The following is a 26,672-nucleotide window of genomic DNA, read 5'->3' on the forward strand; positions in this document are numbered from 1 at the left end:
CGTGTTTGTCGTAGGCAAGTGTTGTCAATAGATGGTTGTTGAGGTATCTTCTCAAGAGAAAAAAGCAAAAGACATTTAAGTTTCTCGTGGCAAGTGGGAGGTATTTATACATGTGTACTACCTAGGGTTGGGAGTATTGATAAATGGAGATGTATCCTGTAACCCTAATGGATGTGTGTGTGAACACACGTGTATGTGTGTGTGTGTGTGTGTGTGTGTGTGTGTGCGCACTTGTGTAAGTCAATGTTGGATTAGTTTGATAATAGCATGTGTATATGTATATGTGTCTATTGGAAATAATAAATGGGGAGAGAGAGAGAGAGAGAGAGAGAGAGAGTGTGTGTGTGTGTGTGCGCGCGCGCGCGCGCGCGCGTGCGTGCGTGTGCGTGTGCACGAGCGCGAGCCCTATGTGCAAATGCATAGAGTTTTCTGCAAAGCAAGGTACTATTATATATCTGTGTGTGTGTGAGCTCTGTGTGCAAATGCGTAGAGAACAAGCAAGGCACCATTATATATCTATGTGTGTGCGCGTGCATGCTATGTGAGTGGAGAATTTTGAAAGGAAAGGTTGCATCATAGAAGCTAAAAATGCACAAACTCATGAGTGAAGCCACGCACACACACATGGAGACAAATTGATGGAACTTAAGGCCATATGGGAAGAAAGAAAAGAGAATGAATATCTCTTTTGAGCACAAACTCAAATCCTCAAGCAAGAATTATAGCTTAGAGATACAGCTCGTTTTCACCCTCTTTGTCAGCATTGCCCTTTAGGGCATATGCTTATACCAAGGTGCGATGACAAGGTGGTGCAAGTCCCAAAAAAGTTACCGACTGTTAACTTCTGTTAAGTGGTACACTTAGCCTTGGAATATGTGGATATCTTGGTTTTCAAGAAAAAAGAGTTTATTTTAGAAAATTAAAGAAAAATATTCTCTCTCTCTCTCTCTCTCTCTCTCTCTCTCTCTCTCTCTCTCTCTCTCTCTCTCTCTCTCTCTCTCTCTCTCTTTGTACACCCCAAAATATGTGCACATGCATGGTGGGCAGGCAGCGAGCGTGTGAGTGTTTGTTCTTGCCGTGACATTTTGAGTTTGTGCATTTTCAGCTTCTATGACAGCATTGCTCTCTTCTGACTAGGAAGGATCCGATAGCCCATCATCCCTGAGCACTGGCCAAAACAATCTCAGCCCTACCTAGTGCTTCACCTCCTGGCTAAATGAATTCATGACATGTAACTTTACCTGAACTAGACAGATTGAGAGAGTGCTTCACTGTAACTCCATCACAACAGCTTCCTCTAGATAAGCAAGGGTGCAATCCACTGCTCTGCTTGGCAGGCAAGAGATTACTGCAGAGTCTCAAGAAATCCACTGAACAGAGCAGCTGGCTATCAGTTCGGATTAAGGGCCTGAACCGAAGCCCACAAGACTTGTGCCATTTTGATAAATGCTCCTAAAGCTGAGCAGCATGGCTGCAACAAATCTTTGGAGGTTAAGCTATAGCCCCCTACAGATAATATGGCAATGCCATCTATACACACTGAATCCAGAATCTCCTCAAGGGAAATTGGTAGTCAAAGCCTCTGATCCAACATCTTACCTCATCAGAAATGCTACCCATAGCCTAACCACAAAGCAAACTTCAAGGCTGTAAGGCAGGCTTAATTTTGAAACTAACTTTTTAATTTGGTAAGTAACTGTCTTCTATTTTATTAAGCTGTAATGCAATGTCTCTATAGACTTGTACATTGAGCTTCATGTCATATTCCATGAACTACTATTGCCATACTATGGCTATTTTTAAAGCTGAAATGACCTGGGCAATTTCGCTGTGTGCATCTTTCAGAAACCACTCTCATAATATCAAGTATTCAAACAATGAGGAGAAAGTGGCAACAATACATCACAAATACAGCATCATGGCTTCAACTATTAAAACTCCCTTGTATAAGTTTTAATGGCAGGGAAGTCTGTCCTTCTGAAAAGCAAAGGGAGAGCAATTGAATTGATTGCTTTATATTCTGTTTTGCAGACTGTTTTGCAGAGCATTCAGAGTTGTGAGAGACTACTATTGAATTGATTGCTTTATATTCTGTATCTCAGAGCATTCAGAGCTATGAGCGAGACTACTATAAAGAGAAATGGAACTTGAAGACAGGTGGTCTCACACCACTGCAGCAGCATTCTATCTTCAATCCACTGGCTCTTTGACATATATAAATGGACTACTTTACATGACTTACATAATCAGCTCAAATATGATGTATATTTTATATCCATTCACACCTTGAAATACTTGCCATGAAGAGCATCCAGTAGTGTGACTGGGATAATCGGCACCATGTAAACTTTCACCTCTTCCATTCATTCACCACCTGATAACACAACTTACAGTCAGTTAATTCAAGCGTCAAATACACATCAACTTTATCAATACTCTTTCCTTGTAGGTTACCTTCAAGGTTAAAAGAACAAGCTGACTGATTGGAATCCATTGTGGAGCAATGACCACTTTCCCACTGACCACACCTCCAGAGGCACCTTTTGTAGCAAGGCCTCTGTCAAAATTGATGGATTCCTGAACAGATGAAGTGCATTGGTTACTTCACAGAATGGTTAGAGCTTTTGGGCCAATAGCCAAGGCAACATTACAATCACTATTACCTGCACATCCCCCTGTTGTTGCCCCTGAATCACATGCTGTTTATCACGATGAGATAAGTGTGTTTTGTTGTCAGAATATAAGCAAATATTTCCTGTTTGTGAGCAATACTAAAGATCATTGCATAAGACAGACATGAACTGTACTGTAAAGTTGCATATCATCAGTTGCCAGCAGTCTTGAAGCTTCATTGTCAACTACCTTCAAAATCTGCAGTGTTGTGTATATCTGTAAAGCAACCAAACAAGTTAGACTACAAAATGGCATCAAGGCTTCATAGCCAGAGTAAAAATCCCAAAATGTCACCAAGATTGCTGGAATCATAAATTTGATGTCATATTAGAATATAAATGTGACGTTATCACATGAAATATCTTGATTATTTTATGGATAATGAAAGATGGTCAAGGCATAGCCGACAAATAATAAACAAAAGAGTGAAACTTGCAAAGAATTGGCATTGAAAGATAAAACGTTAATATCAAAGGTACAACATGTCTTATTAGGTGAAAGAGCTACCGTAGCCAACCATTTAGAACGATAATACTCCTCTGTAGCTGTTAAGGTGGACCCAGCTGTCCCCAACTCAAACTCATCCATACCTGTCGACCCAAACTGTACACCAACATGCCCAAGTAAAGATCAGTGAAATCCAGCGTGCAAGCAATAACAGTGACAGACCCCTCACTCAACAGCTGTAGTTTCTCACCGTAATTTGTAAAGTAACCTGCTCCCGCGTATAACCATTCACAAATGCCTCCACTGTTGTAGTTACAAACTCATGCAAGGCTAACCCTGCTGGCCGGCCTTGGTTATGCACACAGACCTGCCAACCCCAACGTTTTGCCAGTATACCAACAAATAATAATCAATTTTCTAGAGAGTCGATAATAAACCCAACAGAAAATTAGGAGTAAACTTAAGCTGAATAAAGGCAATATCCAATTAATGGATAAGCCCAGATTCAAAACAGGATATAAACCCCCCCTTCCCCCCCAAAAAAAAAGTTTGGGCACTAAAAAGCAGCCACATACATGAAATTAAATACTGAATGCACAGCAGATTTTGTAGAGCTAAAGAGTGCATATATAATTGTGACTGCAGTAGAACAATAAACATTTCATTCTTCACTCATGAGATCAGAGAAATATAGCACAATATTAATTTAGAATGATTGACAGCATATCAAATTTTCCAAAACCATTGCCTTATGAAATGCACGTACTCATCATCACTCTGATTCATGTGCAGGTTCAAACAATAAAATCTATGAGAAACATAGAATGATCAACAGCATATAAAACCCTCAAGATTTTCAAAAATAGCATGTGCCTTTTGAAATGCACGTACCCATCATCATTCTGATTCATGTACAGGTTCAAAATGTCGAATATATGAGAAATGAAGCAGAAGTTAGAAAATAGTGCAAGGATCTTCCTTGCAAAATGGTTGCAAGGATGAAGAACTAGATAAATGGTGCTCAAATCCAAAGGTAAACAGAAATATAGCCTGTAGAATGATCGGCAGGGATCATCAAACTGTACCTTCTTCGGCACGACCGGCGGCACTTCCTTCGTCATCAAACATTTTAGAGTCCGTGATCCATGAGTTTTTGGATTCCCTATCTACTTCAGAGGGGGATTCGGAGGGGGATGTTATTTCTTTGCCCTCAAAGGGGGCATCTACTTCTTCAACTTCAGCGAGGGCCCCTCCACCTCCCACCTCATAGAAGGAACCTACTCCACATGAAGTTCTTCACCCATCCTCTACTTTCTTAGGGTGGCTGCCCAGGATCTTCAGGTACCACCTAGATCGGGACCTCGGAGGTTCAACCGCGACTTGGTGACGAGGCCTTCGTATTCCTTCCAGCATGGATGCACGGAGCTAGTGGCTTCTCTCCCGAGGTTGAGTTTCAGGCCCTCCAATTCACTCTGTCTACTGTTCTTTACTACACGTTACCTTTCACGTGGAAATCTTGGATCTTAGGGATCCTCTACATCTTCCTCCTCCTCTGCATTGCATATTTTCATCATCTTTGTACTAGGGCACTTGGGCAAGTGAACAATTTTCCCACGAGGGACACTGTCCAAGTGGCACCTGCTGCATGAACATTCTTCAGCATATAGCATTGCATCTCCATCTCTCTCTTTACTTGTTCCCCTTTTTGGGCCTGAGAGGGGGTGTTCAGAAACCCTTCACCCGCAGTTTGTGTTTTTGCGTTTCTGCGTTTTGCGTTTAGGGTTTGCAGCCCCAAAAAGAGGCGCCATCCTAGGCTGACTGTGCCTATTTATAGGCCACTCTCTCATTCATTCCTCACGGCTGATTCATTCAGTCCATCACCTCTCCTCTCCAACCTCTCCACTGCCCTCACACCCCTTCAGGAGGACATTGCAGTTCGTGGTTCGTGGTTGTCTTCATCATCTTCCTTGTGCTACGGCACTCTTGTTCCCTTGTATCACATTCACTCCATGATTCAGAACTTCATCATTCCATTCATCTAAGTTTCTTCTCTCTTCTCTTCTCCTCTCCATGTTTGCCGAGTTCACCCCCTGCCAATCCTACTGTCTCGCTGGTACGTCATCTTTTGACACCCTAGTCAACTATTCTAAGATAATAGTGCCCTTCAAACAATTGTACATTCAATGTTTATAGAGAATAGTGCCCCTGGAACCATTGACAACTGAACAATAGTATGTGCATAAAACATCGTATTTTTGTACCCCGAATTGGGAGCTCTTTAGTGAGATAAAAAAAACACTAAAAGAAGCACTAAGGTCCGGAGTGAACAGGTGTCATCATGTGTGGAAACATTTTGGTTTCGCTTTTTGTAAGGCACTAGGTCCAAATCTGCACAACTCAAACAAAAGATTGAGGGAATTGGACAAGAGATGGGTCCTTCCAAGCTTCTTGAAGCTGATAACCTACAAGAGGAAGATCCTCGATTCATGAGCTTTTTAAACTCCTTAAAGGAGATCAACAAAGGCAAGAAGGGAAAATCGCCTTCAAGAGCTTCAACACAAACAAGATGTACTGAACAAAGAGCCAATGCAACAGCATGATGTTCCAAATGTGGGTGCATAAGCAAATGATGCCAATGAGGCAATTAATGCATATACAAGGCCAACTTAGAAGTGCTAACCAAATGGTTTGTGGATAGCAAGGCATACATGCTAATGTGGATCACCCGGGGTACTTTGGTGAAGGTTCGGTTTTCCAAGCAATGGCTGGTAATGCTTTAGCCATGGGAATGCAAGGACCACATGTATTTGGTATATGCAGCCACCTATGTATGGTATGCGAGGCCCAATGTATCTAGGTATGGCAAGTGGAATGCAAAACCCTTTGGAAAGTAATATTTGCATGATGCCCTGGGCACAAGGTAGTATGTTTGGCAATGCATATGTGCAGCCTAGCGTATTTGAGACTCGTGGTATTAATGTTGGTCATGTGAACGCTCCGTATAGTGCTACCCGTCATAAGGGAAACGTCGCCAATGAACCATTTTTGGTAGAAATATGAAAGTTCCAAGGATCAATGTGGTCCAAAGAGACAAAGGCCTAGAACTTGGTTTCGAGGCAAGTGTAAGTTAGAGGTAAAGCTTCCTTGTGCTACTCGGTAAAATTTTAGTATTATGTGACCTATCAATACATGCAAATGGATGGAGGAGAGAGAATTATTGTAATCTTCCAACCGTTGGTGATCAACCTAGCCATTGGAGACTATCACAGAGCTGCCCCTAGTTGATCAAGAAGCCATTGGAAGCAAGTGACAACATGTTGGGGCCTACAAGGGCAGGTGACTGCATGTGGTGGGCTACAGTGAATCACCATTTATAGAAGGGCAACATTAAATTTCAGCCAATTTTGCCGATGAAACTCTGAAATTTCTATCTCCCCAACTTCCTCTCTATTCTCTCAGCCAATTCACATATTCTCTCAAGGGATCTCAAAAAAATTCAGGGCAACAAGATGCAATTGAATAATTTCTATTGGTAAACCTAATTTACAGTAAAAATAGGGTTTACCAACCACTCTCAAAAGAGTGCTTAGAATTTAGGGCCTAGTATTTAAAATTCAAGAGCTGAAATTTGGGGATTTCATAGAATTTCAAAGAGTCACCAATCAACATGAAGTTTGGTGCAAAATTTGTCATCGAAGGAGCAAAATTGAAGGCCAATCCCCAAGCAAACCAAGGAGCAAATTAGTTTGAAGGCTTGTCGGTTGCCATGCATAGCACGATAGTCAATGCACATACGCCATGACCCATCCTTCTTCTACACTAGAAGTACTAGAGAGAAAAATGGAGATGAACTGGGCTAAATCAACCCTTTCTCTAACAGCTCATTTACTTGGCTCGTAATCTCCTCTTGTTGGGCTGCACTAACTTTATAAGGTGGCTTATTATGTGGGCTATTGCCAAGGATCAAATCTATGTTATGATCCTCAGGCCTTTCAGGTGGCAAGTGTCCCGAAAGTGACTGAGAAAAGCAATCAGCATACATTTGCAAAAATGACATGCAATCTTTATCCAAAGTAGTCACATTCCCAACATTTCCATTATCGCTTTTATCCTTAGTGAAAACTAAGTAAGCTGAAAGATGATTTTTCATTACTTTGGAAATAGCAAAAGCAGATCAACAGGGACATATTCCCCTTTCAATTTTACATCCAAAGTATGAACTTTGCCTCTATGGAAGAGGGTCACAATCTTATCATGAGTATCAATTATTGCATGCATACGATGATACCAAGGCATACCAAGCAAGACATCACATCCTTCCAATGGAGCAATAAAGAGCTCTTCGCTGTCCACATAACTTTGAATGTGCAAATGAAGCTTTCCAATGATAGGAGTGACCAGCTCTGCATGTCTCTTGCATGCCATACTAATCTCACCCATGGGTCCCATCTCATCCTCTCTGATGCCTAAACGGGCTGCCATATCAAGAGAGATGAAATTTGACCGTGCCCCTGGATCAAGAAAAATCAATCCATGTTGATCTTTGATTTTGCCCCATGTCCTGCAAAGTTCAGTACTATATTGATTAGGCTGATCTGCCACTACATCAAGCACTAAACCAGCATTGGTTTTGTCTTTCTTTCCCTTATTATCATCCTTTTCAGCTTACTGTGTATTAAGACAACTGCGTGCCATATGCCCTTCTTGTTCACAAATATAGCATTTATTTGCAACCATCAACTCTTTACGTCATGCATCACTTTTCCCACTCTTTCTTTGCGATTTGTTCCTCTTTCCAGCCCTATTTTCAAATCTGCCCTAATTTTCAGCTTTATTTTCAGATTTACCCTTTTTCTCAACATTTGCCTATTTGACATGTGACTTGGCATCATCATCGTGGAATCCTGCATCCTTTGCACGCAGCAATGTGTCAGATGTAGTAGCAATTTCTATCAGCTGAGACATGCTGGAAATAGTGGACTTCATGCAAAAATCCCGAAAACCCTTTGGCAAACCACAAATATACTACCAAGTACCACGGGCCCACCAATTCAAAGGATTTGATTGTATCCCAGCAATGGACCATGAAACCAACCTTCCTTCCGTGGATGGGTGGTAAATCCCTGATTACAACTTAATTACAGCAACAAACAATAAATACAAAGAAGGCTTAGGCATTTCCTTCGGTTCTTGTGGCTGTCCTGAAGCTGTAGAAGGTGTCTTCTTCTCTTTGCCTTTGTTGTCCTTCTTTGGGACATTCAAGAATCAAGTAAACTAGGGATCCTTTGCCGATTTAGTAAAAAGATTTGCTGTTGTACGAATTCGATCCTTGACGCTATCATCAAATTCTTCAGCCCCTTGCTAGTCATTAGCCTCTTTATAAATTGAAGTGCCAACATTTGGGTCATTTCCCACATTTTCAGCATGTTTTCCATGCTGAGAACCATGCCCAACATCAATCATTGCATTTCCCCCTTCATCATGTGATTGACCAAGGAGTGATGCATCCTCTCTACTTGATCCCAAATCACCATGTGAAGACATGCTTGCTGTAATTTACTACTGAGAACAATTTCAGCAATAATGCAATAGTCCCAAGTTGCAACCAAGTACCAGGGGCCCACCAATTCAAAGGATTTGATCGTATCCCAACAATGGACCATGAAACCAACCTTCCTTCCGTGGATGGGTGGTAAATCCCTAATTACAACTTAATTACAGCAACAAACAATAAATACAAATTACCTACTGATCTTGGACAACGCACACCCAATTGGCCCCACCATTGGCGCCCCTTTTGGTATTTCTTTAACTTTATTGAAGAAGAAGTTGATTTACAATGGGATTCTCCCGATCCCCTTCGCAATCCAAACTCCCCTTGCTGTGCAAAGTGACCAACAAGTCTTCAATCTGTTTTGTCCCTTTATTCGGGCACTTAATTGGCCTTCACCCACTTCATAAACCATGGGAATGCCCCAAATTCAATGGTTGGCTAGTCCTCCACCTGAATTTACCTGAAATTCACCTTCAGCCCTGAAAATTCCAAGTCTTGGAGCTTCCAATTTTTGGCACACTTCCTGAGGCTGCTGCTAAACCCTAGGGTTTACAGCAGAGAAATTTGCAATTTCTCAACCTCCAAGGGTCCAAATGTTGAGATCTTCGACGCAAGGCTATGAAATGACTGGGAGATGAGAAAGAAAGCTGTAGAGAGAGAAAATTCAGAGTTTTGTCATAAAGAATGACTAAAAATCAGTCAAATGCAGCTGCTGCCCTGCCACAACGACATTAAATGATGTCGACTGTAGCTGAGACATCCAAATCAGATGCCACCTTGTACCTAGATGCAATCGCCCAGCTGTGGAGGGTCTGAATCTACAATCGCCTCCTCAAAACTTACTCGTGGCTGGTTGCCATGGCTGAAAATAGGCTAGCCATGGCTGCTTATAGCTCTTCCGCCTTTGCTACAGCAAGAATCATCTCGTTTTTCCTCTTCTTCAGCCTTTTAGCACCTTGTTTGGCCAAGTTTGCCAAGTGGCAGCCTTCCCAAATGGTCTTTCCGACATTATCCATCATTAAATGTTAATTTTCAGCCTTTAATTAATGAAAATTAATCTAATAATTATTTCGGTGCCCAAAAAAATAATCTAACTGGCCAATAATTAAATTGGATTGGCATCTTTCACTCCCAAGTTTCTCTGTGCCATCTTTGACCATTAGATCAACATTAGGTATCATTAAACGCCACATCTCTAGTGTCACCATCTCACACTTACCAAATGAATGACCTAGACCAACAATTGACACTAGATACCACCAAGTACCTATGCAACATAACTTATAGCAACTTTTGCCTTTGACATCCCGTGATTTTCTCGGGTCTCAGGCTCATAAATTTACACGCTAATTGCACTTCACATGTACAATATTTACTTAATCATGTGATTAAAAATTAATCCACATGTTAAGTGAGGTTTCAAACATACATGTTCTCATGACAGTGTCCTTGCTTTCTAGTATCTATTAATGCTATCTTAAGTATCCACCATGACCAGATACATACTATCTAGCGATTTAGAGTACTCCATCCATGTGACATTAATAACCAAATGCTGCAACGAATCCCCTAAAAAAGAAACACCAATTGAAAACCACCCAATTGGCAAACCACCTCTACATCTTGTTAAGGTCAACTCAAAAATAGATAACTACAACTTTGAACAAGAATCTCACCTCCAAGGCACACACTTAATCCTCTTGTTAACACTCCATGGAAGACAACCAAATCCTAGTAGTTTCCCCTACTAGGGCTAAGCATAACCAAAATGCAAATGTTGACCTACTGATCAACAAGATGCAAGTTGGAGAATGCCAATATAACTGAGATTCTCTGGTCTTCTCTACTAATCCAAGTGCCTCTTGTTGTCATAAATGGCCAGCAATCTTCAAATCATTTTGCCCCTTGGTTTGCTTAGGGATTGGCCTTCACTTTGCCCCTTGCAAGATAAATTTAGCCCCAAATTTGATATTACTGGCCTCTTGAATCTTCCTGAAAGTATTCAATTTCAATTGTAGGAATCCAAGTCCTAGGACTCAATTCCAAGCACATATCCTAAGGTGGCTATCAAAACTTTAATTTATGTTGTAAATTAGGGCTTACAGCAGAGATTGACTAAAATCTCTCTCTCCGATGACTCAAATTGTTGAAAAATACTGAGAAGAGCTGAGAAATGACTAGAGCATGAGAGAATATGTTAAAGAGAGAGAAATTTCGAAGTTTCATCTCGCAATAAAGGGCTTGCATCTGATGTTGCTATCAGGGGAAGTGAATTTTTAAGATGCTTTAATCTTGTTGATAACATTTGATTAAGTTATTAATCAAATGTGCAAGGTTGTTTAGCACATGTGATGCACATGGTAGTTATTTCATAGTAACACGCCAAGTATCCCATGATGCAATGGGCATCAAAGGCAAAAGCTATGACAAGTTATGCCACTTGGGCTTTGGTGGTCAGTTGGTGTCAATTTTCACCCTAGGACAGTTGTTTGGCCGATAAGTATCGATGATGACACTAGGAACTAGCATTAATTAATTAATTAATTAATTAATGCCACTCTAAGGGTTATCAAAGGTTGGGTTCCACTTCAAATTGCAAATGGCCAACCCAATTTAATTATGGATAGGCATATTTAATTTCGGGCCGGGTCAAAAGAACTAAAATTAATTTTTAAAGTTATTTAATTTTGAAAATTAATTTAATGGTTGGATAATGTTAAATAATGGGTTTAAAAGACTATCACTTGGCACAAATACCCATGCAAACTGAGAAAACGTTTTTGGGCTTGGTTTCAGCCATTCAAATCAGTCTACAACTTGGAAGAGAGAGAGAGTTGTTGCTAGTCAGATTTCAAACATGTTCTCAGTCTTTAGAGACAGTAGATAGCAAAAGCTAAGAGGTCATGATCAGTATGCAACAACAATTGTGGCACCAAAAACTATTGGCAACATCATTTAATGCAGGCGATAGCAAATTGGAGGACTCCAAGCAGCAGGCAATAGCATTAAATGCTGTGCAGGCTGTAGACAGATTTAGGGGTTTTCTGCATGGAAACTCTAAATTTTCTCTCTCGTATTGCTGGTCTAATTTCAAACATGTTTTCAACGATTGGAGATAGTAGACAGCAGCAGGAGGTCAGAAGCAGTAGGCGACAGCAATTGTGGCATCACAAACTGTCGGCGACACCATTTAATGCAGGCGACGGTAGATTGGAGGGATTCATGCAGTAGGCAACAGCATTAAATGCTGATTGGTGCATGCTGCAAGCAGAAATTTAGGGGTTTTTCCACATGGAAACTCTAAATTTTCTCTCTCTGGCATTCTCTTACCTATTTCAGCCCATTCTAAAGAGATCTCAGCTTATCTCAGCATTTGGAGCAAATCTCACCCAAATTTGGTAGACAACTGAAGAATTTCTGCTATAAACCTTAATTTACAATAGTAATTAGGATTTAACAACCACCGCGAGACCCATGCCAATAGGAGAAGGCATCATACGCTGAAACTAGCACCTGGAATTTGTGAATTTATTAGGGATTTCAAATGCTAAGCCATCGATTGTAAATTTGCAACAGCATTTAGCTAGTTGGGGTCCATTTAGAGCAAGTCTTGGGGGAAAATCAAGGGGCAAATTGCCCAATTTGTTTGCTGATTGTTGGAGTAGCAAGGGGCTTTTGGATCAGCCAAGAAGATTATGGAATCTCAGCTTGCAATCAATCCATTAGCAATTGAAGATAAAGCAATACCGAAAGGGGTGCCAATTTTGGGGCCAACAAGGTGTCCATTGTCTAAGAATTTTGAAGGTAAAGTGTGCATTTCAATTTATGTTTATTTGTTGATTATTGTAATGAAGTGCTTGATCAAGAAATTACAAACCTATCCAAGAAGGAAGGCTAGTTTCATGATTCCATTGCCGGAATACCACTTAATCCCTTGATTCAGTGGGCTCGAGGCACTTGATTGCAAGACAAAGCTTCGTGCTAGTGCTTTTTTTTGCTCTCAGCCAAGAAATTACAGCAATATGTCTTCGTAGGAATCAAGCAGTGATGATGCCTCTCAGTATGGACAATCACATGGGGAAGAAGAAAACGCAATGTCTGATCTTGGACAAGGCTCAGACCATGGACAGCAAGCCGAAAATGCTAATGTCGGGCAAGAGGCAAGGCCTTCAAGGCATAATGAGGCTGATGACCAACAAAGTGAAGAGAAATTTGATGATCAATTTAAGAATCAGATGAGGACAACAACAAATCTCTTTGCTGAATTGGCAAAGGATCCTTAGTTCACCCAATTTTTTAATGCTCTAAAGAAGGACAGTGAGGGCAAGAAGAAGTCATCTTCTACACCTTTGGGACAGCATGGTGCATCAAAGGTAATGCCAAAGCCATCACTTCAAACTCTCTAAGAGGCCAATGAAGCAAAACAATTGGTACCTATGGGGCAAGAAATGCAAATGCAAGGCCAGCATGAAAGTGCTAATCCAATGGATTTTGGATAGCTAGGCATGCATGCCATGATGGGGTAGCCAGGATACTTGGTGAAAGCATGATTTTTCATGCTATGGTTAAACAAGGACCACATATAGGAATGTATGGCACAAATCCCTATGGTATGCAGCAGCCAAGGCATGGTATGCAAGACCCAATGTATTCAGGTATGGCTAGAAATGTGTATAACCCTATATACGGCAGCATTGGTTTGATGCCTAGGACACAAAGTGACATGTTTGGTAATGCATCTACACCTCCAAATGCTTATGGGGCTCAAGGAATGAGTGTTGATCATGCAAATGCTCCATTTGGTGTTGGTTTTGATGTAAATTCAGCAAATGCACCCTTTTGCAGCAACCAGTGTATGACAACTTGATACCCAAAAGGGCAACAAAGGACTATGATAAGGGTGGAAAAGCAGTGAAGTTTGAGTCCTTCAGTGGTGCACAAGATAGGCTGATAGCTTTAACTTTCATTTAGCAGTTTAAAGCAATCTATTTAGGGAGAAACTTCACCGAATGCTCAAAGATTTATAAGGCGGTCACTTTCTTGAAGGGAAATGCATTGCAGTGGTTGTCCATACTCTTATGCAAGGAAGAGCATCGTCAACATGGATACAATTCAAGCAAATGTTTGCATCAAATTGGCTAACAAGTACTTTTGAGATGGACATCATGACAACTTGGAATAAGCTTGATACAAGGAATGCAAGAATTTAGAGCAATACAATTAGAAGTTTTGGGACGCATTGCTACTCATCACTTCTTATCGCCCCATACCCCTTCATAAGCAAGTGGAAAAATATGTTTGTGGGCTACCTACAGGAATTAGGGATTTTTTCATTAAATCCACCATGTCTAGCATGTCTTAGCTCATAGAGAATGCTACTATAACAAATGCTTTGATGCATGGGAAGGATTTAGGCTTCCTAGAGAGTGGGGAAAGCCGAATAAAAAGTTGTTTAAGATTGAGAAAATGGCAGATCTAAAATCGGCCTAAAAAGAGGCCAAAACAACAAAGAAAGGGCTCAAAAACATTAATACATCATAGGGAATTGATGGCTGCAAATAAATGTTTTATTTGTGAGTAGGAGGGTCACATTGCAAGGGACTATCCCGATAGGCAACAAGCTAGAAAATAAGAAAGTTAGGGAGATTCCAAGGGAAAAAAGCCCAAAACATCAGTAGGATTGCTGCCCAATGTTGTTAGTGATCAACCCAATGATGATGCTACTAAGTTATGCAGAGTATGAGGCAAAATTAGAGAACAACATGTAGTGATATTCTTTGTGCAAAAGAGACACTATTCAACGTAAGGAAAGGACACTCACACTTGATGCAAAGTTAAAAGGGGAATCTGCCCTTATTATATCTACAGCTGCCGTTTCTAAAGTAATGAAAAATCATTTTTCGGCGTATTTGCTTTTTACTAAGGATAAAAATGATAGTAAGAATGTTAGGAATATATCTAAGTTAGAGAAGGATTGCATGTCATTTCTGAAAATGTATAGTGATTGCTTCTCTTAGACACTTCTAGGGCGGTTGCCACCTAAAAGGCCTAAAGATCATGGCATAGATCTTATCCTTGGAAGTAGCCCACCTAATAAGCCACCCTACAGAGTTAGTGCAACCAAACAGGAGGAGATTATGAGTCAAGTAAATGAGCTATTAGAAAAAGGGCTGATTCAGCCCAACTCATCTCCTTTTTGTTTTCCAATACTTTTGGTGCAAAAAAAGGATGGTTCATAGCATATGTGCATTGACCATCGTGCTTTGAATAAAATCACAATAAAGAATCAGTTTTCGATCCCTCAGATCAATGATATTATGGATGCATTGTACCAGGTATCCTTTTTCAACCATATAGATTTGAAAAGTGGATATCATCAAATACGCATTAGACCAGAGGATGTGCCTAAGCTTTCAAAACATCTTTTGGGTTGTATGAATTTCTTGTCATGCCTTTTGGACTCACGAATGCTCCTACTACTTTCAATCCAATGATGAATTGCATCTTCAAGCCACATAGAGCATGTTTAGGAAGTTTCTTTGATGACATAGTTGTCTAATCAAAGGTACATAAGCATAGGTTAGATATCAATGACAAGAAAAGTGAATTCTTTTTACATGAAATCCACTTTTTGAGATACATTGTATTGCTTGAATGGTATTCGTATGGACCCTGCAAAGGTTGAGGCAATACGATCATGGCCACCTTGTACATGAGATCCTTAGATTCTTGGATTTATGTTCTTACTACAAGAATAATATACAAGGGTTTGCTGAAATCACATCTCCATTACATGCTTTACAAAAGAAATATGTGCCATTTAAATAGACAGCAATGGAAATTTTAGCATTTAAAAAGTTGAAGGATAAAATGACTTCAAATCCTATACTTGTGTTGCCTCATCTAAGGAAGTCATTTGTGGTTCACTGTGATATATGTGGTAAGAACATTAGGGTTGTTCTTATGCAGGATGGCTTATGAGAGCCAAATTCTCCACGGTGCAAAGAAGAATTTGCAGGTCTATGAGAAAGAGCTCTTGGCTATAATTCATGCACTATCTACGTGGAAACACTACTTGTTGGAGGCTAATTTTACACCACAAACAAGCCATCAAACTTTGAGGTACTTTCTATGAAGACAAAGTTATCAAAGAAACATATGAGATGGGCAAATTTTCTCTCTATGTGCCATTTTTAGATTATATATATTGATGGTAAAAAGAATGTTGAGTCCGATGCACTGTCACATAAGCCACAAATTTCAACTATTTGCACGATTTATCACACTGAGTTGGATGCTATGAAAAAGCAATATGCTGTCGATTCAAACTTTGCTAATGTTTATGATCAACTTTGCAATGGCCAAAGGCATAAGTACTTTGTGCTTAAAGATGGATTTCTGTTGATGCATGGACGACTGTGTGTCATAAAGCAATTGAGACCTAGAGTAATCACCAAACATCACACTTCTTTATATGCAAGACACTGAGGTATTGATGCCATAATCAAGGCTTTCTTTTATTGGACAACTTCAAGGCATAATGTAGAGCAGATTGTCAAATAATGCATCATATGTCAGAAGGTAAAGCATGATAGGTAAAAGATGACGAGCTTGTTATAGCCCTTGCCTATTCCAAATAGGCCTTAGCAGAGCATTCAGATTTTACTTTTGAACTTCCTAGGACACCTACAAGGAATGATAGCATATGGCCTATCATTTGCAAGTTTAGCAAACAGGTCCATTTCATTCCGCTGAGAAAGAAAATAAAGGATGATCATATGGCACAATCATTTTTGCAACACATCTTTAAGTATCATGGTGATGGCATATGGACTATCATTTGCAAGTTTAGCAAACATGTCCATTTTTCTCAAGCAACAATTCTTGTGTGCAGGTGACACATTTCATTACCGGTCTTGTGTTGCAACTTTCTGGGTGATTGCACATTTGGAAGATGTCTTACCAGTTTCAAGACTTTGATGACTCAAACAAGGAGCTTATCTCACACCACTCGTCAATGTGGTGACGTGATTATCAGGAGTTTCGTGATTACCGACGACGAGAGAAGTCTCTTCAAACCCATCCTTCTACTCATCTATCACAGCAAGCCCATCTAAAGTGAAGATGCCTTTCTTAATACCCTCTATTTAGATGCTTGTCCTCCCTTCTATATCCAAAGAAAACAAACTAGATGGTTCCAACTATTCCTTGTGGTCCTGCAAGGTGGAGTGTATACTCAACACCTTTGATCTTTGGGAGCTTATTTCTTCACCTATTCCTTGTTCCTAGGAGGATTCAGCTGTGGGCTCTCTATGGACTGTGATGCCTTATGGGATCGGATCAATTCTCGAGTCAGATCCTCTCTTTATGAGTCTGCAGGACTCTTTAGAATATGCACATGCATCGTCTCAATCCCATGTAAGCACAGCTTCCTCGTGGTTGTTCTCATCAAAATCCTCAGTAAGAGGAAAAGGACGCTGAGACAGGGGAATAGCTCCACATGCAATGTACCAAATCCACTTCTACACAAACCAAGCCTTCATCACAACACTCCATGTAAGATAGTCAGGTCCATGCAACTTATCATTTGGAGAAGTGCACAAAGGAGCTATTAGGAGAGGATAAGAAGAGAAGATAGACACTAGAAGGTATATAAAAAGAGAATAGAGCCAAACTAACAACAAAGACTTCACAAAATGAGAGTTTACATGCAGTGTAACTAAAAACCTAATCAAAAACGAAGGCCGACTCTTGCAAAATGAAGAAAAACTAGTCAAATACTGCCAAAAACAACGAAAAACGTCTTGTACAAACAATCACCTAGTCACAATTAGGGCAGCAAATGAAAAATATAAGCTGGTGGAGCATTGAATGCAACAAACTGACGATTGCAAGCTGGAATCCAGGCGTGGGCTTAAAACGCAGGTTGCTAGTCTAAAAAATGCATGCCTAATCAACAAGGGGAAGAAAGACATGTAATCAATAGAAAAATCTCAGCAAAAACCTAGATCCTACAATCTAATACCATGTTAGATGTCGTCCAGCAATGGAAGCATAGACAAGTGCTGAAATAAACTGTTGAGCACAAGACAAAAGAGAGAGAAAACAAAAAAACACTAGAAAAGAAGAGAACTCAAAGATGTGCTCGAGAAATGGAATCCATATACCAAATATACGAGAATGATGCATATAACAAAGTCTCTGGCTCCTAGGCACTAGCACCGACTCCCTCTCTCCACAAAACCTATAGGTGATGATGTCACTGAATGAGGAGGGAGCCAACTATATAAAGAAGAAAATAATGCTAAAATAGGGGCAGGTCTATCAGCATTTAATGCTGGTCAGCCAGCATAAAATGCCCCAAATTTTCATCCTAATCTTCTCATTGACAGCTATATCAACATAGGCAAATAAGCCCGAGGCACATGAATCGGCCTTAAATTCCAAGGCACATGCGGCACTATAAAAATGACCATGGGAGCAACAACAATTGGATCAACACAACCAATTTCAGCAAGCTGAAATGCAAAAGCCTTTCCATGCTTTGTCAACATCTTCATGAACATTCTCTCTCCAGGTAAAAGAAGCCCATCACACCCAACTTTCAATTCCAACGTAGAAACAATAAATTTATGCCCAACTCCTATCCAATCCATGTAAGTTTTGCATATTACCAAACCCAATCTTCAAGGAAAAACTCTTCTCTAAGAGCTTTCTTATTAAAGACAATCCAATCCGGATTCTTTCTATACAAATTTGCAAGTTGCTCTTTCAATGCCTATACAGCAAGATGAGCAAAAATACCAGCTCCATGCATATTTGGGAACCCCATAAAAATTCCTTTTTTTTGCATATTCCTATACATAAGCTGATACATTTTGCCCATTAAATTACTTCATCTCTTGTTCAACTACCTACAAAGCATTCATAGCTGCAGTCTCAAGCTTCTCAAAATCCTACCTTCTTTGTTATTGTTGCCACTACTACTGTTGTTGTTGATATTGTTGTTGCTATATCTAATACAATAGAGTCAAATGTTAAGCCACTTGCTGCCATACATCACCCACACCTAATCCAAAAGCTCTTGAAGAATCACGCTCTTCCACTAACCTTCATGTTGGGTTCACCAAAGTCGGAGCATGTAAGATAAAAGGTCTACCACAGGGGTAAGAAACAAAAGGATTTAGAGAGAGTGAGATAGGAAACAGGAAGAAAGAAAGAAAGAAAGAGTATTAAGTGTTCAGATGAAGTGTAAGGCAATGATAGAGGCGCAATCCAATGATTCTATTCCATGCAAGGTCCAACAATGCAACTCAATACATCCATGTAGGATGCCTGGATCATAAGCATGCAAGCACACTTGGGACAAATGCCCAACACACAATCTAAGATTATAGCTTAGAAAACCTCTTAACATGCAACAAGAGCTCTGCTGTACATAGACCAAAATCAAAGACATGCACCTCATAAATCCATACATATAGCCAATTTTCTATAATGATGATAGGTATTAATACCAGGAAGTGATATCAAGCATCAGAATCCATCAAGACCACTCTTTATCCATTATGGGGTTTCAAAAACCACTTCAGCCCTCTGACAGTTTTATTACAGCAAGAAGGAAACACTCCTTGTTGCCCATAAATCCAATGAAAACTCAATCCTTAATGTCTATACAATGCCTCCCAATGGTAGAGAGCAAGAATCAAACACTTGGGAATCCCTATTTGAGCATGCTCAGTTCATAAACAGCTTGCTGCCCTGTTTTTCCCTGCTATATATAGTCAAAACAGCCCATAAGCTCTTATCTTCTCTCCTCAATGCATGAACCACAATACCTCATGCTATCCCTGGATGTTGTAGCACCTTTCCCCTCTTGCTTTCTTCACTTGCATGCCTCTCACCTCTAGCAAACAGGGCACGAATAGCAGCAGTCCAGTCAGCATAGATGGCGCTGAAAAATGCACTGGCTGCCCTCTCCTACACCACCACTTCATTCCCCCTTCATTAGCCACTTAAGTGCCTCCGCAAGTCTTTATCCCAGGTCCCACACCAAGATGACTTCCCAAACTCCATCTTGCTCAACCTACAAAACTCCTCTCCAGCAGGCCTAGAAGCAAGTAATCAACTAAGTTCTCAAGAAGACCAACACCACCTGCCCTGTAGTATATTTAGGTACAACTACTGTGCTAAACAAACCAAAACATATAGAAGTGACGCTAACTTTATTCTTCCAACAAACATCCTCCTTCCACTATTTTCCAAGAGTGAACTTGCAACAACACAACACCGGCACTCAAATCAAAGGCAAACTAAGTTTTTGGTTGCTAGTTATAGAGAACAAGAAATAGTTTCAGAATTGTGTGGGATTGAACTTGATTTATTGAGGATTGGGGAGCTTTAGTGGTAGAAACTTAGACATATTCCTTGAGATCTCAGCTGAAGGAGCTTAGACATATTCCTTGGCGATTTCCCAAAGTTTCAACCTTTAAATTTGTACAGTATTTCTAAAATTAATGTGACAATAAATATTGCAAGAGGCGCCAACATTTTTGGGGCTAATCAGTGTCTGCTCATCCCAATTTCTTGAGGGCAATCTAACCAGAAAGTGATAAACTGCTGAATTTTCAAGTTATTATTTGTATTATAGATTGATTGCTTGTTTTAATAAATGTAATTCAAGGTTCCACCACCCTTTCTGAAACAGGAAGGCTGATTTCAAGTACAGTTTTACATCTTGTAATCTTCTATGTCATATTCTTATGATACGGCCTTGTAAAGGTTATTTTGTTCTTTCTTGGTTTGTTTTCATCTTAATTTTGGGTTTCCCACCTAGGGATAAAGAGTATTACCAAAAAATGTGTTTGTCTGTGTGTGTGTAGACAGTTAGATTTATCATGTAATGCTTCAGTTGCAAAAAGCCCCATATTTAGGAATATTTCAGCCTGAAACGCCTAGTGGGAATTCCTTCAATTTGGGACAATTCCCTGATACTTTCCAGCAGCGAAAACAGTCCAAACTTTGGGGGCGATTCCAGCAAAATAGTTGGTGTCCAACAACAATAAAATTGTGAGCAGAAGATGGACATGACTGGAACATTCACAAGGGGGCTGAAATACTGATATTTCAGCCTCAGAATCCCTGCTAGAAATGCACCGATTTGGGATAATTCCCTGATATTTCCAGCACAAGAAATAGCCATACACACGGGGGCAATTCAGAAAAATAGTTGATGTGCAGAAGCAAAGGACTTTGCGCACGACACCTCAGGAGAAAATCTCCCAGGCTAGAATTTTAACAAGTGTACAGAAAGGGGGCCAATTTTCACATTATTCCCCAAAACTTCAAACGGCCTGTTCCAGACTGGGAATGAGGATAGGAACAGTATGGAACATGGGAACGGGAATGGATCAGGCCTGAAACATTCCATGCCCATTTCTTAGCCACAAGGAATGTATGAAGCCATTCCTATAGTCCAGAACAACCATTCGCTATTTCTGTGTGTGTGAAACCTTGCACAGCCTTGCTTGGCAAATGATGTTAAGCAGCAAGAACTGGTAAATGATGGCAAATTTTGTTGCCTTGATGACAATGATGCCTCTTGATACTTGTTACAAATCATGGAGTGGCTTTTAGCTTGCCTATACTTCTTCTCAATCTAACCAAGCACTCGTTGATCTACCAAGAGAACAAATGTATGCCATCTAGATTCGAGATGTACAGAGCTCACCTACTCACCTATCACATTGTAGTCCTCATTGCTCGAAGTAGAGAGCTCACCTACCCACTTAGATTTGAGATGTAGAGAGCTCACCTACTCACCTCACATTGTAGCCCTCATTGCTCGATGGTTCACAAGTGGCTCCATGGTCCAAGTGATGCTCTTCATGATCTGCTATTCCATGGCTTCAAACTTGACCCACGAACACTCTATCTGGTTGTGAATGGAGAGAAGAAGAAGATGGCACAAGAGTTGGAGAAGAGTTTCTCCAAATGGTTGCCCAAAAACACACACACACACACATAAAAAGCAAGGACCAAATGAAGCCTCATTCAAACTGCATTTTTGGAAGCTGTGTGATTGAGTCACTTCTACAGACGTAAAATTTGTGTCGTTTTCAAAGAAGAGGCTTTTTGAAACCCTCAATATCTAACTTGCAAAACTGAATTATCAAAAGAAAAAAAAAATTAAAATGGCTTCCGTCGGACTCAACTGCAATACCCAAACAGCAAAACTTGGTCTAGGTCCTCATTAAAGGATTTGATTTGGATGTTATAGAAAACCCTATGCAACGAAATTCCAGCAATGTCCACACCTAAATAGCATCACACAAAGAAAAAGATTGTGTGGTGCATATGAAGGCTTATAAATGAATGCACATTGCAACCAAGCTTGTTTGCAATCAACATCTTAATTGTTAGCCAAGTCCAACCTGGATCCAATATCCAAGTCCAAATTCAACATCACGTGCTCAACTCCGCAAACCATTTAAGCCACTCAGGATCAATCCAAGCTCATCTACTTCATCTCAAATGCTAAGGTGACAGGGTTGTTTGTTCCATCCATGAAGGCTCTCCGATGGTTTGTAATGGATACCGAAATATATATAGATGGAAATTTGTTAGTGATGATACATACCATTACTAAAGCTCTGCAGTCCACTAACGTACCAAAAAAGCTATCTTTCTTTGCCCCAAAAGCACAAGCAAACAAAGTCGTAAACGATTAGATGTCACCCTTTGATTACCCTATTTCCTAATGAGGACAGAAATAACTCTGGTGCACACTGGGATGGCACTTTCATGTAAAGTGTAATGATATTCTTAGACTGACACTTAACTGAAGCATCTCTCTCTCTCTCTCTCTCTCTCTCTCTCTCTCTCTCTCTCTCTCTCTCTCTCTCTCTCTCTCATAACATTGTTCATACTAATAATAATAAACGTGAATTGAAATTGAGGAAGAAGATCTTACTTCAAAGAAGGAAAGTTCGAGGACATGACAGAGCTGGGCAAGAGGAGGCCTCGCTTCTGATGGAGAATCAGCCTGACCCCTTCCTTTGACACGTGCAACAACACTGATTCCTCGACTGCCCGGCTTGAAACGTATGACGCGAAGGTGGTTATGAGGAAAGGGCGAGTGATTAAGGGGTGCTTTGTCCCTCTGGATATGGAGGATTGCGAAAGTTGCGAACGGGGCAGCAGCCATAGTCGTCCTTTAACTAGGTAGTCTTTAGGCTTGGGGCTTGGGGTGTATCCGGTACCAGTAGGAGCGTTATCATCATCATCATCATAATCATTTTGTTTATCCGTTGTCGTGACTTGTTCTGCAACTAGACGCAACAAATATGGAGGTCTCACCCTCTTAAGAAAAGGGAGTGTTTGAACACAAGTTTGAAAAGAAATCATTCCCATTGCCTCCTCTTTTACAAGCCAACGACACAATTGCCAAAGTGTCATTGCACAACCAATCGGAGACAAGCAATACCATTCACCCTACTGCCTCCCAGTTAGCACCTGCATTTGAGCAGGTGCTAGTAGGGCAAAGTGGGGATTAATGAAACCCCACTCCTGCTGGAAGCATAGGGTGCAACCCAGGGTCAAGAGGGGGAGTGGTTGTTACACCACTCCCTTTAACCCTAAGTGCAACATGGCTCTAATGTAATGCACACATTGGGCACTCTAGAATCTCCAAGCACTTCACCCCTTTGTTCTTTCAATGCTTTGCACCGAGGTTTGAAAGTACCTTTCGTGTGGCAAAGAGTTCATGGGAGGTTTATATAAGAAATATAATCTGAACTTCAAAGGCTTTGGTAACTTAGACTAATACAATGTTGAATGCATGAAAATGCAATATATAGGGATGTGGCACTAGTATATAGGGAGTGGAAGACCACATTATTAGGATCGAGCGTAAACTATATCTCCAAAAAACTTATGAGTATTCCTTAACGTTTCTTAAAGACAAACACATTTAGTGGTGATTAGCTTAATTAGTTAGATAGGCAATCCTTTTCTTAGACCTTGTGCAATGCATGAGACTTTAGCCAACTCAATCTTTGGCTTATCGTCTTCACCTTCTATAATTACTTGATTTCACTTCAAATTTTGGAATGAGACTTGGCCTTTTCTGCAAACAGATATGGGTATTGTTGGGAATTAACCAATCCATTCCTGATAAGCACTCATAAGAATCCAAGTTCATGACCCGAAACCTCGTACTAATGGGCTCATTCCCAAAATCAAATTGCACCTTTTTAGTCTAAATTCTTTCCCATTAGTTAGTTTCACTAAAAGCTTGGATGCGGGTGCAATTTCTATCCCTAGCTTCTTTGCACATTTTGGAAAAATAAAAAAATAAGTACTTCCACTGTCTATCAAAACCTTGAAGGGTTTACCTTAATGGCTCGTAAGTATTTGATGAAAACTAGTAGTCTGTTCCTCTCTTATTGAGGGTAGCATGGACCATTCCTCTTTCCATCTCAGCTTTCATCATGGATTCTTTCTCTTCTTCTTCTTTTCTATAAGCAGTTATGATAACCTTCCATTTCCTTTAGTCATTGTCTCTCTATTCTACCGAGACGAAATGGCCCTTGGTGAAAGGTTTGATTTAGCTTCCAAGCATTGTCTTTTAAAGTACATTGGTTCATTGCAATGGTAACACCTTAAGTGTCGTTGCTTCTATTTGTCAAGACAAAATTCCCAATCGTATTGGCCTTAGCTTTCTACCTTAGGCCAAAGACCTAGGTTCTATTTATAAAGGCACACACTCTCTTATTTAAAGTACCTTGCCCTCAATATATTTTACCTCTAGATCTAGATTGGATGCCTTAGTAAAGGGGTTTTGCATGTAGCAATGCATCTTGAAGATCCGTGGGTTGCATCGCCTCCAATCAAGTGTCCAATGGAAAGCAACCCTTTATAAAACTTGGCTACCTACTAAGTGGTGTCCCATGGATGGGGTATACTTTTGGAGTGTTACGAACCAAGAGTAGTAGACTTTCAAGCTTAACCCCATCTAATGTAGAGCAAAAAACTTGTTTATGTTGATACTACAATAAGATGGTCGGAGGTATCTTCCATACACGACTTTTCTTAATTGCTCCCATGTGGCAACCCACTCAGATGTCCCATTGGCTCAACACCAATGCTTTCACCATAGCCGAGCTTTCCTTGTCAACTTGAGCTTGGTTATCATGGCCTAATTTGAATTATTGGTTCCAATGAGGAAATAATCCTCCATTGTCTCAATCAATACCTTGACATTTGTTTCTACGTCTTTCTTCTTACTATCAAAATTAGTGTGGCTCGACTTGCTTAAGGATAAATTTATTCTCTTGATCCTTGGTAGGGTTATGGATAGGTGCAACACTATGGATTACAATGCACATAGTTAGTTTTGCATATTTTGTCCAAGATTCCATTAAAACTTTTGTACATTTAAAACACATAAACTTTTTGCACACTCACAATGTAAGACTCAAAGAAACATTGATCTTGTACAAATGGAAGGGAAAGTAAAAATATCCTTTTATTCGCCATTGCAATAGCCAACATATGATACATCATAATAGATATTTTTTTGTTACAAGGCTTATCCGTGAAATTCAGATCAATGGTTGTATAAACTAGAGGCTCATAAAAAATATCTAGAGTTTTGTACTTAGAAGGTTAGGGAAACGTAATAATTGTTATGCCAAGAGTGGCCTAGAATAGCGACAAGCTCGGCCAAAATAACATGAGTTACTTGTTCATAGATGTAGTGGTTATGTCAAATCCATAGTTTATGTATGTGGAGGGTAGGATTTCCTCAAAAATAAAGAAGTTAACAATCTTGAGATTTTCTACCCATTTGATTTGCTCGAGGTTGCTTTGGATATAGATGAGATGTAGGCGAGACAATCAGTATTAATGATATAATATATACCATTCCATGTATCCAATGCTATTCTCGGTACAATGGAGAAGGATTGTAGATACATTCCAAGATCCACATAGATCAATCTCTCCAATTGAAATCTAGAGAGGTGGTAGAATTTAATATAGCTTGGAACACTAGGAAATGATGCCAAGCTTCATCATTTTGGAAAATCCATAACTGTTTAGTGGTAAACCATTTCACACAAAGTCACCAATTTAATCATAACTCATACAAGTTTGGAAGCAAATCTACCTAAGTTTTATAAACTACCAATCTTTCTTTTGCTATAGTACCATGTGTGATGTACCTATCTAACGAATCCTTGACAACATGATTTTAATAGTCTATCGAGAGATATGTCTAGGCGACTCCATCTAGAACTCCATGGAATAATTGAACTTTGTGGCCTAGGGTTGCTTGAGTCTACCCTCGTAGAGAAAGCTCCACTCCATTTCCAAGAGGATCAACAAGTTGTTCCTAATTGTCTTCTAAGGTCACCTAACAAGTTTCTAGCATTAGTTATGTGAAGTTGCTTAAGCAAAACAACCTAGACTGAAGTGGACCTATATCATACTTGGTTCAAAGAGAGTGAGAAATGAGGGGGAGCTAAATACATTGATCCCTAAAAGGGAGTAAAGAGATGATAATGAGGAGAGATGGCTAAGAAATTAGGAGGATACACTCCCCAATGTATGTGTTTGTGATTTTAGATTATCTTCTTGCCCACAATACATGTTAAACCTCACTTTTAGGCTCTTGCTTTGCACGAATCCTTTTTCTAAAAAATATGGTCTTAGCAATAGCAATCTCTATCTTATTCTCTATAATGAAGAGGACTGGAGAGGGAAAAGAGAAGAGAGAGAATACTGCAAAAAGGAGAGAGAAAGAGAAAGGGAAAGAAAGCAACGAAGAGAGAGAAATAGAGAAGGGAAGCTATGAAAGTTGAAGAGAAGGTGAAGAGACTTGATTATTCATTAATTGATATCCTAACCATGTCTCTTTACACCTTATATACCCCATTGGTGTGTGACTTGGTATATTTCCTCATGTTAACCTCTAATTCCCACTTATTACATTACA

General features: G+C 40.0%; 1 protein-coding gene across 1 annotated transcript; it reads right to left on the reverse strand.

The window, feature by feature from the left end:
• Positions 1 to 2,323: 2,323 nt before the first annotated feature.
• Positions 2,324 to 23,036, reverse strand: LOC148008079 (uncharacterized). The gene is made up of 7 exons (XM_087674503.1): positions 22,647 to 23,036; positions 3,371 to 3,487; positions 3,181 to 3,276; positions 2,797 to 2,889; positions 2,664 to 2,699; positions 2,455 to 2,577; positions 2,324 to 2,374 (listed from the first exon to the last, which is right to left on the reverse strand). The coding sequence occupies exons 1-7, from the start codon at positions 22,878 to 22,880 to the stop codon at positions 2,351 to 2,353; spliced, it is 723 nt and encodes a 240-aa protein (XP_087530629.1). The 5' UTR covers positions 22,881 to 23,036; the 3' UTR covers positions 2,324 to 2,350.
• Positions 23,037 to 26,672: the final 3,636 nt, after the last annotated feature.

Source organism: Lygodium microphyllum, unplaced genomic scaffold, assembly GCF_053477565.2.
Source record: "Lygodium microphyllum isolate KBCC unplaced genomic scaffold, Lygodium_microphyllum_v1.1.10 scaffold_441, whole genome shotgun sequence".
NCBI classification, from domain to species: Eukaryota; Viridiplantae; Streptophyta; class Polypodiopsida; order Schizaeales; family Lygodiaceae; genus Lygodium; species Lygodium microphyllum.